Genomic DNA, 17,211 nt, shown 5'->3' on the forward strand with positions numbered 1-17,211 from the left:
GGATATACTGTATGGTGACTAACATAACATAATAAAAAAATTATTAAAAATAAATAAATAAATAAATAAATAAATAAATAAATAAAGGATGCTCTTTAACCTCTATGTGTTTGAGTTTCTTTCAAATTTCCTGTTGTGATTGAGTTCAAGTTTCAAAGCATTGTGGTCTGAAAATATACAGAGCATAATTCCAATCTTTTGGTGTTGACTGAGACATGATTTGTGACCCAGTATGTTATCTACTCTGGAAAATACTCTAGAAGAATGTGTATTCTGTTGCTTTAGGATGAAATGCTCTTCATATATCTGTGATGTCCATCTGGTCCCTTTTGTCATTCAAAGATCTTGTTTCCTTGCTGTTTGTCTCCTTAGATGATCTGTCCATGGCTGTGAGACTGGTGTTGAAATCCCCTACTATTATTGTATTATTATCCATTTGTTTCTGTATTTTTGTTATTAATTGTGTTATATAATTGGCTGCTCCCAAATTCGGATCATAAATATTTATAATTTTTAGATCTTTTTTGGATAGACCCTTCAAGTATGATATAGAATTTCTCTTAATGCCTTACTACAGTTTTTGGTTTAAAATCTAATTTTAGGGACTGGACATTTCTAACAAGTTTCCAGGGGGTGTTAATGCTGCAGGTCATGCTCTGTGGGGCACAGTTTGAGAGCTACTCTGTGTTCCTGTGTTTGAGTCATAAGTAGGTGTTTTCAGTCTTCTCCATCAGGAATCTTCTGTGTTTGTAATTTTGAAAGAAACTTTTTCACATAATTCTATAGGTGTTGAAAATTTATCTGTTCAAGTCTTTCATATAAGCACTCTAGAGTGACATCAAATAATTTATATTTGAAAATGACTTTGTAATAAGCAGAATAAGGGCTTCCAATAGATGTCCACATCCTAATTCAAAAACTTTTGAAAATGTTTGTTTACAGAGCTAGGAGAAATCAGCCACTAGGTGGGAAAATCTGCTAATCACTGATCTTAATATAATAAGAAGAAAAGGTTAGCTTAGATTATCGAGATGGGACTAGTGTAATCACACTGGTCCCGTAAATGTGGAAGAGCGAGGACAAAGAATTGGAATCAGAGACATTTTCAGATTCTGTACTGTGAGCTTTGAAGATGGGTGAGGGCCATGAGACAAGAAAGGCAAGTATTTACTGAAAAGTGAAGTAGGAAAGGGAGTGAATTCTCCTCTGGAGTGTCCAGAAGGATTGCGGCCCTGCAGACCTCTTAATTATAGTCCAATGAGACCCTTTTCAGGCTTTTGCCCTTCTAGAAACATAGGATAAATCTTTGTTTTAAGATAAGCCACTCATATCAGGAGTGGCTTGTTATATCAGGAATCAAATATAGACATTTGTTCAGAAAAATATTGCTTGTAGGAATGGAGTTTGAGCCTTTCAACTCATTCAGTGAACTTCCCTTGGGTAAAGGCGTTTGGTATTGAAATCCCACCTTAAATGGAAAGAGAAAATCCGTTTCAGTTTGGAGATATTCTGCCCCATTAATTTGACACTGATTTCCACTGCATAAATGTAAATGTGGTTTTGACTCTGAGGCCTTTGAAGATTTGAGATAAAATTATAATTCCTTATTAAAATTAAGGTCACCCAGTCTATTTTAATGTTTGTGTCCAAATTTTACTTTCTTTCTATTTTATATTAATTCAAATGTTTATTCGTTTGATATGCATCCTCTTCAAATTTCACGTTTTCTTTCAACAAAATAGATGAGAACCAAATAAGTCTCTGTGTGTCTGCATAAAAGTGTGAGGAAGTGTTTATCTGAGAGAAAGATGTGTACAAATGTACACACATATACATTCTCACACTCCTATCCTTGAGTGTTTCCTTTGGTCACAAAAAAATGTGTCTACATTATTATTTCTTTTATTTTTTTTAAAGATTTTATTTATTTATTCGACAGAGATAGATACAGCCAGCGAGAGAGGGAACACAAGCAGGGGGAGTGGAAGAGGAAGAAGCAGGCTCATAGCAGAAGAGCCTGATGTGGGGCTCGATCCCATAACGCGGGGATCACACTCTGAGCTGAAGACAGACGCTTAACCGCTATGCCACCCAGGCACTCCTACATTATTATTTCTGATGATTATAATAAAGACAGACTTCACTAGGGTTACCTCCAGATAACAAAGAGAGGTTGGAAGGACATCTCTCTTTGCACAAAAGCCATGATCGGAATCACATGCCTGGATAGGAATTCAATCTCTGTAATGAGTTATCCTTTGACCTGGAGGATATATGTGGATGGTATATGATGGATGATATTGATATTGTTCAATCATTGCCCATTTCCTGGTTATGACAACACTTAGAAAAAGAGAAGATATTTCATTTAGAGCAGAGAAAAGAGTCCTATTTCTATGCAGCAGAAAGAGGAAGATGATTCAGTAAAACACCATAAACGTGCCAACCAATTCTTCACCCCAACAGGGAAAACCCAACATTTCTTTTTTTTTTTTTTTTGAAGATTTTATTTATTTATTCGACAGAGAGAGAGACAGCCAGCGAGAGAGAGAGAGAACACAAGCAGGGGGAGTGGGAGAGGAAGAAGCAGGCTCATAGCGGAGGAGCCTGATGTGGGGCTCAATCCCATAACGCCGGGATCACGCCCTGAGCCGAAGGCAGACGTTTAACTGCTGTGCCACCCAGGCGCCCCGAAAACCCAACATTTCTACATGGACATCAAACTCCACATTCAAAGAGTAAATGGACAGCATAAAATGAAATATTTTGTTCTGTAATACAAAGCATAATTTCAATTTATCTTTATCATGTTTAAGATCTTCCCTGGCTTGGGGCATATGAAGTAAATCTACTTATTCTAATATAAATTTCTTTATAGACTCCGCTTGGAAACATGTTCATGGTAATCATTGAGCCAATCACTGTGGTAGGCATGGTGGATACAGCCGCACAGGAGAACATGATCATAATCAGGAGAATGGAGTCAGTGACTAACAACAGGACCAACTTAAAGATAGTCTGCACTGTCAGGATGAGCAGTGGAGACAGTGATGTACAATGTACTGATATACATAAAAGGGAAAAACTGGGGTCTCATAGGTTCCCTTATTATAAAATTTAATAAATGGCATTGGTTAGCAACCTACTTTTTTTCTGTATGAATAATATTACTCATGACTATCCTTTTAGTTAAATAAGAGAAAATTACTTGGGATGATATATGTTGACTGTGTAGGAATTATTCTCAAGAAATCAATGGTATGCCATGACATAAATGGGAATTCCAAATGGTTTTTATCCAAGGCGGGAAAAACTTTTAAAAGGTAGGAAATGGACAAAGAGGAAAACTGTGTATCAGACAAAGCAGAAGATAAATAAAGTGTGTTACTTAAGTGTATAGAGAAGTTGAAGTCAAACAAATGAAAACACCAGAAAATAAATAGAAGGAGCAGATTCTACTTCCACAACCTGATCGAAGAATGGCAATTCTTGGTTCTGAGGCTCTGACCCTGCAATCATGCGCACTTCTTCAGCCCAGGACAATGGGCCCTTACATCACTGGAACCCCAGTGATTCTTTTCAGAGCCCTCTTTATGTCTCTGTTCCTCAGGCTGTAGATGAAGGGGTTCAGCATGGGGGTGACCACCGTGTACATCACCGAGGCCACTGCACTTGTGTGGGAGCTCTGGGGAGCAGCAGAGCTAAGGTACACTCCTAGGCTGGTACAATAAAATAAGGAGACAACCGAGAGGTGAGATGCACAGGTGGAAAATGCTTTGTACTTCCCTTCAGCTGACGAGATCCCACGTACAGAGGAAACTATCTTAAAGTAAGAGTAAAAGACCCCAGCCAGGGGAGCACCAGCCAGCAGCACAGTTGCAAAATACATCATCGTGTCATTAACAAAAGTGTCAGAACAGGCAAGTTGTATTATCTGATTGAGTTCACAGAAAAAATGGGGGATTTCCAAGACTGTACAGAAGGACAGCCGCAACACCATTAAGCTCTGTAACAAAGAATTGAGAGCACTAACGATCCAGGACATCAGAACCAGCAGTCCACAGAGTTGGGGGTTCATGATGACTGTGTAGTGCAGGGGGTGACAGATGGCCATGAAGCGGTCATAGGCCATTACAGATAGGATAAAATCATCCAACACAGCACAGAGTAGGAAAAAATACATCTGCGTGATGCAGCCTGCATAGGTTATGACTTTGCTCTGAGTCTGGATGTTCCACAGCATCTTGGGGATGGTGGTGGAGGTGAAACAGATGTCTACAAAGGACAGGTTGGCCAGGAAGAAGTACATGGGGGTGTGGAGGTGGGAGTCAGAGCTGACGGCCAGGATGAGGAGCAGGTTTCCAAACACAGTGATCAGGTACATGGAGAGGAAAACCCCAAATATAAGGGGCTGCAGTTCTGGGTCCTCTGAAAATCCCAGAAGAAGAAACCCTGAAATTCCTGAATCATTTCCTGGTTCCATGTGGTAGAGGAGACTACAAGGAAGGAAAAAATAACAAAATAATTTTCAGTCAAATGAGCTTTATTTATTTACTTATTACCCTTTATTTTTTTCATTTTTAAAGTTTTTATTGAATTCCAATTAACTACTCTACAGTTTAATATTAGTTTCAGGTCTATAATTTAGTAGTTCAACACTTCCATACATCACCTGGTGCTTATCCCAACAGCTGCCCTTCTTCCTCTCCATCACGTGTATCGCCATCTCCTCCACTGATTTACTCTCTGGTAACCAGTAGTATGTTCTCTAGAGTTAAACGTCTATGTCTTGGTTTGCCTCTCTCTCTCTCTTTTTTCCCCTATGATCATTTGTTTTGTTTCTTAAATTCCACATATGTCTGAAATCATATGGTATTCATCTTTCTGTGACTGACTTATTTTGCTTAGCCTAGTACATTCTAGCTCCGTCCATGTTGTTGCAAATGGCAGGAGTTCATTCTTTTTTGTGACTGAGTAATACACTTTCTTTATGCATTCATCAGACAATGGACCCTTGGTATATTTCCATAGTTTGGTTATTGTAAATACTGCTGCTAAACATTGCAGTGCATATATCCCTTTGAATCAGCACTTTTGTATTCACTGGGAAGGTACCTAGCAGTGTAATTGCTTTATCATAGGGCAGTTCTATTTTTAACTTTTTTTTTAAAACCTGTTGTTTCCTGTTTTGTCTATTTTAGCCATTCTTACTGGTGTGAGGTGATATCTCATTGAGTTTTGGTGTGTATTTTCCTGATGATGAGTGATATTGAGGGTCTTTTCATGTGTGTGTTAGCCATCTGTATGTCTTCTTTGGAAAAGTGTCTATTATTTGTTCTGCACATTTCTTAACTGGATTATTTGTTTTTTGGGCATTGAGTTTAATTATACTTATAGAAACTAACCCTTTATCAGATATGTCATTTGCAAATATCATCTATTCTGTAGGTTGTCCTACTAAGCATTTATCCAAAGGATAAGAAAATACTAATTCAAAGTGGAAACATGCACCCGATGTGTATGGCAGCATTATCAACAATAGCCAAACTTTGGAGAGATCCCAAATGTCCATCCATCGATGAATGGATAAAGAAGCCTGCAGTATATATATATACACAATGGAATATTGCTCAGCCATCATAAGGAATAAAAGCATGCCATTTCCAATGACCTGGATGGAACTAGGGTGTGTTATGCTAAGTGAAATGTCAGTTAGAGAAAGACAATTAACATGATTACACTCATGTGTGATATTTAAGAAACAAAACAAATGAACAAATTCTGTGAGAAAAAGAGAGGCAAACCAGAAAACAGACTCTTAACTATAGAGAATAAACTAAGGGTTGCTGGAGAGCAGGTAGGTGGGGGGTGGGTGAAATGATGATGGGGCTTAAGGAGGGCAGTTGTGGTGATGAGCACCAGGTGATGTATGGAAGTGTTGAATCACTGAATTCTATACCTGAAACTAATATTGCACTGTATGTTAACTAACTGGAATTAAAATAAAAACTTGGAGAAAAAATTAGAAAAGTCTATACAATCCAATGATGGAAAAAGGATATATATGTATATATATTCAAAAAATATATATATATATATTCAAAAAACTATTTTGAATGATTTTAAATGCAAAACATATATATGCAAATATTTATACATGATGTATAAACATATATGTAAATATATATATATATATATATGTAATGTAAATATATTTATATCAAATACCATGTCATACAGTGACGGGTGCTTTGAAGGAAAAAAATGGTGGTATATAAAGGAGTGGATGGGAGCGTTCTAAGTTTTAATAGGAGTTCAGGAACACCTGCCAAGAAGGTGACATTTTAACAGAGGCTTCCAGAAAGACTGAGCAGGAGGCAGGAGGATATCTGGGGGAGGGGTGTGCCCTGCAGGGAAAGCAGAGCAAAGGCCCTGCAGAAGGCACTTACTGCAGATCTGCAGATCTCAACATGCAGTCAGTGCGGTGAGGGAATGAGCAAGAGCAAGAGAGATGAGAGGTGGTGGCAGAGAACGTTGAGGACCCAGGGGACTTTCCTGCCACTGATGGGACTTCAAGACACAGGGAGTCCCTCCTTCACATGGTGTTCTTTGCATCTTATTAATTGTGTTCCAAGGTGTTCTGTGAATAGAGATGGATCCCTTCCTTATCTCCATTTGTTGGTGAACATTCTGGCATTTAAGGGTCACATATTGGACAACATGAACTCAGGTGCCATTGCCCTGAGGACTGCTCATGCCCCACAACACACACACAGACACACACAGACACACACACACACACAGACACACACACACACAGTGCACTCTGGCCTCCCGGTACCGCATCACTACCATGCTTTTCTCCCCCCCAGCCACAATAATTTTGAAAAAATGATATAAGGCAGTCAACATCAAATTATTTTTATCCTGAAGAGTGTGTAAATAGTATTTAAATTCTAGCTAGTAAGCCTCCCAAGGACATGGAAACTTGGGGCTCCAATTTAATACAATCATCTTGTGTCCTGTATTTATAGAAACATAGAAAGCAGTGCCAAAACACAGAGGAAAGAATGGACACAGGGGGTAAAGTAGATCTAATAAGCTCAGGGGGTTCCTGAGAGACTGTGATGAGAAGAAAGCTTCCCTGGTTCTGGCAACATTCCAGCACCAGTCCACAAGCCCTGATGCCCAGAATAATTATCAAAACAGAAAAGTAACAATGTATCTAAATGAGAAAGGAGTGGTATTTTTATGATGTCAAGACATTTTTTTAATTGCATATCCCTCTAGAAAATTGTGCAAAGGGAATAAACCTACAATTTACAACAGAAAATACACAATGTAGAACATTAGAAGGGACTTTTTCTAAGACAAAATAATAAAAAAAATATTTTGAATGATTTTAAATGCAAAACTTTTGAAATCAGACAACCAGGTTTTGAATGTCAGATCTACCACATATACAATCTTTGAACTTGGGAGAGACAAGCAATCCCTTCCAAATGTGAATATCCTACTCAGATAGTGGGGATAGCAGCATCCACCCTTCTAGGGTGGCAGACAGCCTTCCTCAGTATATGTAAAAAGTTTACTATATAGTTCCTTCCTGTGCGTAAATAAGTGATTATCACCGGTGAAGAGATTTGGCTGAGTTTTTCCTTCTACCTCACAAATGTCTCCATCCTTTCCACATCTCTTGGTAATGAAGTATTACAAAGTAAAGGTAGTTAGCTTACCCCTTTTTGCATATGAAATACTATTTTTTAATGTAAATACTAGGAGTGAGAGAAAATGCTGAGAAATGTATGTCTCAAAAACTGCTCTTGCAAGGGACTGGCTGCCTGCATGGTTCTGGGGCTTTCTATAAATACAGAACACACGCAAAAACACCACATCTGAAAAAGTTCATAACTCACATCTCCAAGCCAAATACTCTGTTTTCCTGCTCCCCTTAGCTGCAAGCTCCTTGGATATGTTCTTATTTCACTGGAACCACTTTAGGTCCCCAACCCTTCCTCTGTCACATCCAACTGGACTTCCATTCCCACCACCTATTGTCAACAATGATATCTGTATGGCTGAGTCCAATGGACACTTTGCTTTTCAACATGTCATATAAATTAATTTTAAATGAGTCTACCTAGTCTCAGGTGACCTCAGGTAAAAGTTCTCAGATTCCATTCTCTCTGATCCTTTCCTGAAATACCTGCTGAGCTCTCAGACTCCCCTGGATGGGGTCTATAAGATAAGTGTCTCCACGTCAAGGTCCAAAATCTTCCCTGGATGGTTGATGATGGAGACCGAAGCTCTGTTCCCAGACAGGACAGCAGGAAGCAGTGAAGCATGGGTCCCTCTGCCAGACTTAGGAACACAAAATAACAACCATGTCCCGGCCAGTCCAAGGATCCATGTGCTGACGTTCTACAGCAGAGGAGATATTTACAGCTCCCTGTGTCTGCTCACTAGGTGCTGTTTCCATTGTTACTCCCACCTCAGAGCACTCCATTCCCAGTGGGCACTTGTCTGTTCAGAAAGTGAAAATTTCCTGCTGAGACTCTGTTCCTGGGAGACCAGATTAGAAGTCAGGTGAAGCTGGATATATATACACATTCTCCTGAACTTGCCTGCCTTCCAGAGGTCTGACCTCCTTGCATTTTACCTTCACCTTGAAATGATATTGAATCTTTTTAGTTGAGGGTTTACTTTACCATTTATGGCTTTGGGGTGATGTTTATAAATAAGCCATGTGATCCTCTTCATGTGTGATTTTTATTGGAAATTATAAGTACTTACCCTGGAGTCTGAAATAAATTCTGTGTTTGATTCATCAAAGTGAAGGCCCCTAAGTTGGTATCAAATATACCTCTGAAAAAGACTTTGTAGGCAGAATAATGTCCACAAAATATTTGCACATCTTAGTCAACAAGATCTTTGGATATGTCTTGTGTCATGGCAAGGGAGTATTAAGGTTACAAATCATACTAATATCGTTAGACAGTTGACCCTATGATAAAGTTATTCTGATTTTCCAGGTGGGCTCAATGGATCTCAAGGGTCCTCCAAATGTGGAAGAAGGAGGCAGAAGACTTAGAGTCAGAAAGAGATTTTGAGATGCCCTGTTGATGGCTTTGAAGATACAGGGAGGGCATATGGAGTCAGAGAGTACAGGTAGTTCTAAAGCTGGAATAGGCAAGAAAACCTATTCTCCCCCAGACCTCTAGAATGAACTCTTTTCTGGAGGTAGTCATTTTAGGTCAAGGAGACCTATTTCAGACTTCTGACTTCCAGAACTATCAGAAAATAAATTGATGTTGGGGATATCACGTTGCCTAATTTCAAGCTATATTACAAAGCTGTGATCACTAAGACAGCATGGTACCGGCATAAAAACAGACACATAGAAAATGGAACAGGACAGAGAGGCCAGATATAGACCCTCAACTCTATGGTCAACTCATCTTCCACAAAGCAGGAAAAAACATCCAATGGAGAAAAGCCAGTCTCTTCAATAAATGGTGCTGGGAAAATAGGACAGCTATATACAGAAGAATGAAACTTGACCAGTCTCTCACACCATACACAAAGGTAAACTCCCATTGGATGAAAGACCTCAATGTGAGACAGGAATCCATCAAAATCCTAGAAGAGAACATAGGCAAAAACCTCTTTGACATCGGCCACAGCAACTTCTTTCATGACACATCTCCAAGGCAAGGGAAACAAATGTTAAAATGAACTTTTGGGACTTCATCAAGATAAAAAGCTTCTGCACAGCAAAGGATACCACCAACAAAATTAAAAGGCAACCTACAGAATGGAAGAAGAGATCTGCAAATGATACTACAGATAAAGGGCTAGTATCCAAGATCTATAAAGAACTTCTCAAACTCAACACCCAAAAAACAAATAATCAAGTCAAAAAATGGGCAGAAGACATGAAAAGACACTTTTCCAATGAAAACATACAAATGGCTAACAGACACATGAAAAAATGCTCAACATCATTAGTCATCAGGGAAATTCAAATCAAAACTGCATTGAGATACCACCTTATACCAGTTAGAATGGCAAAAATTGACAAGGCAAAAAACAACAAATGTTGGAGAGGATGCGGAGAAAGGGGAACCCTCTTACACTGTTGGTGGCAATGAAAGGTGATACATCTACTCTGGTAAACAGTGTGGAGGTTCCTCAAAACTTTAAATATACAGCTACCTTCCCACCTGGCAATTATCCTACTAGGTATTTATCCCAAAGTTATAAATGCGGTGATCTGAAGTGACACCTGCACCCCAATGTTCATAGCAACAATGTCCATAATAGCCAAACTGTGGAAGGAGCTGAGATGTCCATCAATAGATGAATGGATAAAGATGTGGTATATATGTACAATGGAATATTATTCTGCCATCAGAAAGAATGAATACTTACCATTTATATCGACAGGATGGAACTGGAGTGTATTATGCTGAGCGATGTAATTCAATCAGAGAAAGATAATTATCATATGGTTTCACTCATATGTGGAATATAAAAAATAGCACAGAGGAAAAACTGAATAGGCAGCCGTCAGAGAGAGAGAGAAAAACCATGAGAGACTCCTAACTGTAGGGAAAAAAAGTGAGGGTTGATGGTGCAGAGGTGGGCAGAGGGATGGGTTAACTGGGTGATGGGCATTAAGGAAGGCACATGATGTGATGAGCACTGGCTGTTATATGCAACTGTAAATTATCAAACAATACATATGAAACTAATGATGTATTATATATTGATTAATTGAATTTAAATAAAAATTTTTAAAGGATAAAAATGAAGTATAATTGACATACAATGTTACATTTGTTTCAGGTATACATCATACTGAATCAACACACAACTCTTTATGTTATGCTGTGCTCACCACAAGTGTCAAACTATATACTTAAAATAGGGAGAGTCTATTATATATAATTATACTTCAGTGTTATAGTTGAATGGAAAAAGTCTAATGGAACATGGGTTAGGATAGAATCTGGAGCATTGGTATAGCCGATTCACAGTGAACATGGATAGAAGATAACTCTCTTATCTAGAAAGAAAGTAGGGTGTCTGTATGTATAGGACCAATGGAATTAAATTAAGGCAATTCACATTAGATATGCCTGCTGTAAATCACCATCAAGTACTGATTTTGTATTCAAAGTACTCTTTCCCAGAGAACACACAAAGCCCAACATGAGTAGAAGAAAGGAAATAATAAAGATCAGTCAGAATTAATGACACTGAAATTTAAAAATTCAACAGAAAAAAAAAAATAGATGAAACCAAGAGCTGGTTCTTTGAAAGCATAAGCAAAATTGACAATCCTTAGACAACTCATGTAGAAAAAAAAATAGAAATGACAAAATAAATAAAATCAGAAATGAGAAAGGTGAAGTAACAGCTGACACCACAGAAATACAAAGAATTATAAGTGAATAATATTAAAAGTATAGGCAAAGTGAACAACCTAGAAGGAACAGAACAAGCCCTAGAAATGTACAATCTTTCATAACAGAACCAGGAAGAAATCGAAAATCTGAACAGATTAATTGTAAGCAAGGCAGTCGATGATATTGTAACAGTGATACATCGGGACTGAAGGCAGCTACACTTGTGATGAAGGTACCATAGTGTATAAATTTGTTAAATCACTATGTTGTATATCTGAAATTAATATACATTGTGTGTTTACTATACTCAAATAAACAAAACAACAACAAGAAAACATGCAAAATACTCTTCCCCATAGGAAATCAATGTTCTGAATACCCTACCTGGGCATACAGCCAGAATAAAATACCCATGTGTGTTTAAAGATGTGAATGCATTTACCCCAGAAGAAAACCTGAATAAGCAAATCTGGGGAAGATGTATGAAGAAAACTCTACCTCTGTAACCAAAAATTTTACCATCCATCAAATGCATGGATTCATGCATTTTCTTCAGAATCTGTCTGAAATTTTCAAAATAAAGTCAGAATGCTGTTCCAGGGAGGATCCTAGTTGGGATGGATGTGGTCAGGTGATGGCTATATCTCTGAGTCAGACGCTGGAGACTGACACTCCCACTGTCATAGCAGCTCAGAGGCCCACAGGGTGGTCTTTCTGACGTGCCTGCATGAGTGGTTATAAACATTGGAGAGATGTCCATTTCAGGTGAAATGGACCCATTGGTAGAAAGGGAATATGCACCTGGCTCCCAAGATGGACACATGGGGACTGAAGTGGCAAAAAAAAAAAGAAAAAAGAAAAAAAATTCCTTTACTTAGGGTCCCTTGGCTTCAGGAGAGCTGAATTGCTTAGAGAATTGAGCAACATGGAGGGAATTTATTTGATAGGGAGCTCTGAGAATTCAGCCTCTGCATCCCCCTCTGCAGAGCTCACCTGCGGCTCATGAGCCACAGGCTAAGAGCATCCTCTCCAGGCTTTTCTGGGATGTCCACTCACTCCAAAGGACCAGCGCCTGACCCCCATTTCCTGTCCTTTCTACATCAATTGTCTTTGGAAGGAAGGACCAGTAGAGCCAAATCCATTGAGTGAAGCATCAGGGGAAGCCAGAGTAATCTGGGAAAATGGTGTGAAGGGAAGGAAAGTTTTATTAACAATGTCTTCTGGGGAAAAGGTCAGGTTGATGAGATAAAGTAATGGGATTGATTCTAGATCCTGCACATTTCATGTCTGCAGAGAATTCTTGCTCCTCATTCCTTTCCAACTCTTCTTGCTTCTCTTGTCAGAGCATCATTGCAGGGACCCTCTCCTCCTGCAGCAGAAGCCAACCCTCCCTTATGTCTGCTCACCTTTTGGGTTCTGCTTTATACCAGTGTTAGCCTTTCCCCTTATTTGTGAAGCACTGAATGCCTAAGGCAGCCCTGCAGAGTGAGAAGAGCCTTGACTTGGAGGCAGGCGGATGTGAGTCTGAATCGCCCCTTTCCAACTGGTGCCTGATTGACGTTGGCAATGTTTCTTGTATTCTGTGGATCTTTTTCCCATCAGCACAAGAGTGAGTAAAAGGAGATCTCAGAGATGTGATGGATCGAGTGTGCAGGACACAGTGCCCTCTGAAAAACATCATTTATTCACTCATTCACTCTTTCACATGACACATTCCAAAGTAATTTTAAGGGACCTACATAGTACTTGGGACAAAAGAAGACACCTTAAAAGTATATGACAAGATGGGTAATAAGGAGGGCACATATTGCATGGTGCACTGGGTGTTATACGCAACTAATGAATCATCGAACTTTACATCAAAAACCAGGGATGTATTGTATGGTGACTAACATAATATAATAAAAACTATTATTACAAAAAAAAAGTATATGACAAGAGAAATACTGTGGCCAAAGGAAAGAAGACTTAAAACCAGGTGAATAATTACACAAGTAAGCCAAATATCTACCACAAAATATTACATTGTTGACAAAATGGGGCCCCTGGTAGGACTCTGAGAATTCCAGTGAAGACAAAGGACTCAGTTTGTGCTGTTAGGATGGAATTTGGCTGAGTAAATGGAAAAACTAAGAAGAAAAAGTGTCCATACTCAATTAGGGGTTAATTTGTCTCCATCATCAAAGAAGGGGTATGATGTCTCTATGCCAACATGAGGGACAAGGGTTCATTCCACCTCTGCTTCCACATCCACACGGTGTGGTTTTCCAAGGTACATCAGCTGTGGGAGTCCCAGTGTCAGGTGTGAATTCTAGGCAAGGAGGAGATAGAAAAGGGAAAGTCCTCCAAAAAGCATTCAGTATTCCCATTCAATAACTTCACATACTCTTCACCACCTGTCCATGATTGAAAGAGAAATGGGAAATATAGTGTCTTAGCTGGTGTATGACCACCTCCAAATACATGCAGGGTCTGATAACAGGGAAGAGGAGAATGAATATGTCATATAGGCAATCTCTGGCACAATGATCAGTTACAAGAGTCACAGTATCCATAACATAAAAACAAATAATTGCTTGATAGAAGCATGATCCTTTTTGACACTAAGACAAAGACAGTGATCTCCCCAAGTCTCATGAAAGTCCTAGTGCGTGAGGGCAGGAAAAATGTGTTCAGACAATTCCCTTCAAGGAATCCAACACACATTTAAAGGTACTTGAAATGTTTCTTAATGTAGGCTAGAGGCATCACATATGGGGTAATAGCCACACGGTAGGAGAGGTGAGGCAGAACTGCTATTATCATGGTTGAGGTATTAAACTGTGCTGAAAAAAAAAATCAGCAGTAAACCTTGACCAAAGTTAAAGGTACCTATCCCATCTGAGCCACAAGAGTATTCAGATTCCCGAGTAGTAAAGACTAATGGAGCAATCTTGGTCAGCTGTATGAACAGTAATTTTGGTGGCTCCAAATAACAAGTCACCATCTGACCCTACTTTGATATTCAAATTAATATTTTCCAGAGGTCTTGTAATTTTTACACACTGCTCTTGTATAAATTTGAGAAGACAGATTTCTGTGCCCTGCAGTTTGCAACCTGAAAATATTATTATCAGACCTCAGGTGGGTGTCGTTTTCCTTTGTCTCTCTCACTTGAAGAGATTTATGTTGTTTGTGTCCTCTCTCAGCGGATCAACATTAGAGCCAGGGGAATGCCCTTGGGGTTGTTTTAGGTGAGGTTGGGTGCATTCAGGGGGCATCAGCATATCTCTGAATGAAGGTACCAGAATTTCAATGGGCCTTGAACCAATGTGTATCTCATTCCCTTTGAGTATGGAGACACCCCGGATCAGGGATTCTGAGATTGTTCCTTCAAAGTGGTGGCCAAAGCTGAAGAAGGAAGTGCTCCCTTAACGAAAGAATGCCTGTGCTTATGGATTCACGCATGTTGTAAGGGAATTTAATGAGGAACCAAAGGTTCACTTCTTGGTTCAAAATCATCACCTATTTTTTAGATTCCTTGATACTGGCAGTTGTCCCCATGCTTTTGTGAAGTATTGGGCCTTTGGATTTCCTACGCCATCATTTTCTCTGCCATTGACTATCTTGTGAGCACTTTTTATTTTTTTTTTATTTTTTATTACGTTATATTAGTTACCTTTGAAAGCATTTGTGCATGCATATATGTATATTTACCAAAGCTCTGAATCTTAACCTTAAATACAAAACATGCCCAAATGTAACATCAGGGTAACATGTAGTGCTTATATTACTTTTAAAGTGATATTTAAAGAAATTCTACTGAAAGATAAAAGAAAGACAAAATAGGTTGCTGGCTTTCCAATGACATAGAACAGAGTGTCACAAAATGAACATGGAAAATAATGTACTCTGGTTATGTAAACAATGCAAATCATTGTGAAAGTTACAGATATTTGCATTGGAAAATTAAATACAGGATTCTTACATGGTGTTTGGAACAGTTAAGGCCAATGGATGAAAATTGTTAACTCCACACAGATGGCAGAAAATTTTGCCTGCATATGAAGTAAGAAGGTTTGAGGGAAGGTGTAGAGGAAAATAAAAGTGAGGAGATAAAAGTTGAAAGACTGGAAGCCACAGACGTTCTAGAACAGCACAACTCAGTCATGAATGAACAGTGGAATCCCCTGTGATCTTGTCACATGTGGATTGTGATTCAGCAAGTCTGAAAATGGCCTGGGGCTCTGCATTCAAAGCAGCTCTGGGCAGTGCTGCTGCTGCTGGTCCACAGACCACACTCTGAGTAGCCGGGCTATAAAGGGCACGACTGCTTTGGAACTAGGACTACATTTCCAAATGGCAGTGGCAACAGAGGGAAGGACGGAAGCATTTCAAATTCCCCAACCATGGCAATTATAAATGGGTAGTACATTATTAATCCATTTGCTGGAAATGAAAGGCAATCACATTTCTGTGCTGTCACTGGATGGTCATTGAATGCTGACTTTTTTCCTCTTTTCCGCTACCTATTTCCTCCACATGGAACCAGGAAATCAAACACATGCTGCAGAATTTCTCTTCCTGGGGTTTTCAGCAAAGTCAGAGACTCAGTTCATGCTCTTCGGGCTGTTCCTGTGCGTGTACTTGGTCACGTTCACTGGGAATGTGCTCATCATCCTGGCCATCTTCTCAGACTCCCGCCTCCACACCCCCATGTACTTCTTCCTGGCCAACCTGTCCTTTGTAGACATCTGCTTCACCTCCACCACCGTCCCCAAGATGCTCTGAACATCCAGACTCAGAGCAAAGTTATCACATATGCAGGCTGCCTCAGCCAGACATTTTCTGCATCTGTATTTGGATGTCTGGACAATGTACTCCTGACCGTGATGGCCTATGACCGCTTTGTGGCCATCTGTCACCCCCTGCACTACTCGGTCATCATGAACCCCCAGCTCTGAGGGCTGCTGGCCTTCAGGTCCTGGTGCATCAGTGTCATGGGCTCCCTGCTTGAGACCTTGACGATTTTGAGGTTGTCCTTCTGCACAAACATGGAAATCCCACACTTTTTTTGTGATCTTCCTGAAGTCCTGAAGCTCGCCTGTTCTGACACCGTCATCAATAACATAGTGGTGTATTCTGCACCTGGCCTTCTGGCCATGATTCCTCTCCATGTAATACTGTTGTTTTACTATCAAATTGTTTCCTCCACACTCAGTATTTCATCAGCTGCGGGGAAGTACAAAGCTTTTTCCACGTGTGGTTCTCACCTCTCAGTGGTCTCCTTGTTCTGTGGCACAGGCCTTGGGGAATACCTCAGTTCTGCAGCAACTTTATCCACTAGGACGAGTCTGGTGGCCTCGGTGATGTACACCATTGTCACCCCCATGCTGAACCCTTTCATCTACGGCTTGAGGAACGTGGTCAAGAAGGGGGCCCTGAGCAGGCTCCTTGGCAGGGGGGTGCCTCTCAGTGTCAGGACCATCACCGGACTCTCCTGAGTAGCTGGGCACACAATATGGAGGCCCAGAGATCCTGGCTTCCTCCATCCACTATTTTAATTTTTTCCTCAAGTGTACACATTTTAAAGATGTTCTCTCTTTGTGTCTTCCTTCTCTATTTTTCTTCAGGTTATATCTTGGTGTGAATACAACCTGGTATTTTCTCAGTAATCTTCAGTAATGGTTTGGATTTCTTAAAAAATTAAGAAGGGCATGTATTGCATGGAGCACTGGGTATTATAGGCAAATAATGAATCATGGAAGTTTACATCAAAAACGTGGGATGTACTGTATGATGACTAACATAACATAATAAA

General features: G+C 39.7%; 1 protein-coding gene and 1 pseudogene across 1 annotated transcript; one reads left to right on the forward strand and one right to left on the reverse strand.

The window, feature by feature from the left end:
• Positions 1–3,550: 3,550 nt before the first annotated feature.
• Positions 3,551–4,483, reverse strand: LOC113248922 (olfactory receptor-like protein OLF4). The gene has a single exon (XM_026490513.3). It carries the CDS (start codon positions 4,481–4,483, stop codon positions 3,551–3,553), a length of 933 nt encoding a protein of 310 aa, XP_026346298.2.
• Positions 4,484–15,932: 11,449 nt separating this feature from the next.
• Positions 15,933–16,894, forward strand: LOC125283811 (olfactory receptor 7C1-like; annotated as a pseudogene).
• Positions 16,895–17,211: the final 317 nt, after the last annotated feature.

Source organism: Ursus arctos, unplaced genomic scaffold (assembly GCF_023065955.2).
Source record: "Ursus arctos isolate Adak ecotype North America unplaced genomic scaffold, UrsArc2.0 scaffold_14, whole genome shotgun sequence".
NCBI lineage: Eukaryota > Metazoa > Chordata > Mammalia > Carnivora > Ursidae > Ursus > Ursus arctos.

What these genes read in the sequence shown, in the direction of transcription:
- LOC113248922 (XM_026490513.3), bottom strand. Translation starts at nt 4,483, where the DNA reads ATGGAACCAGGAAATGATTCAGGAATTTCAGGGTTTCTTCTTCTGGGA.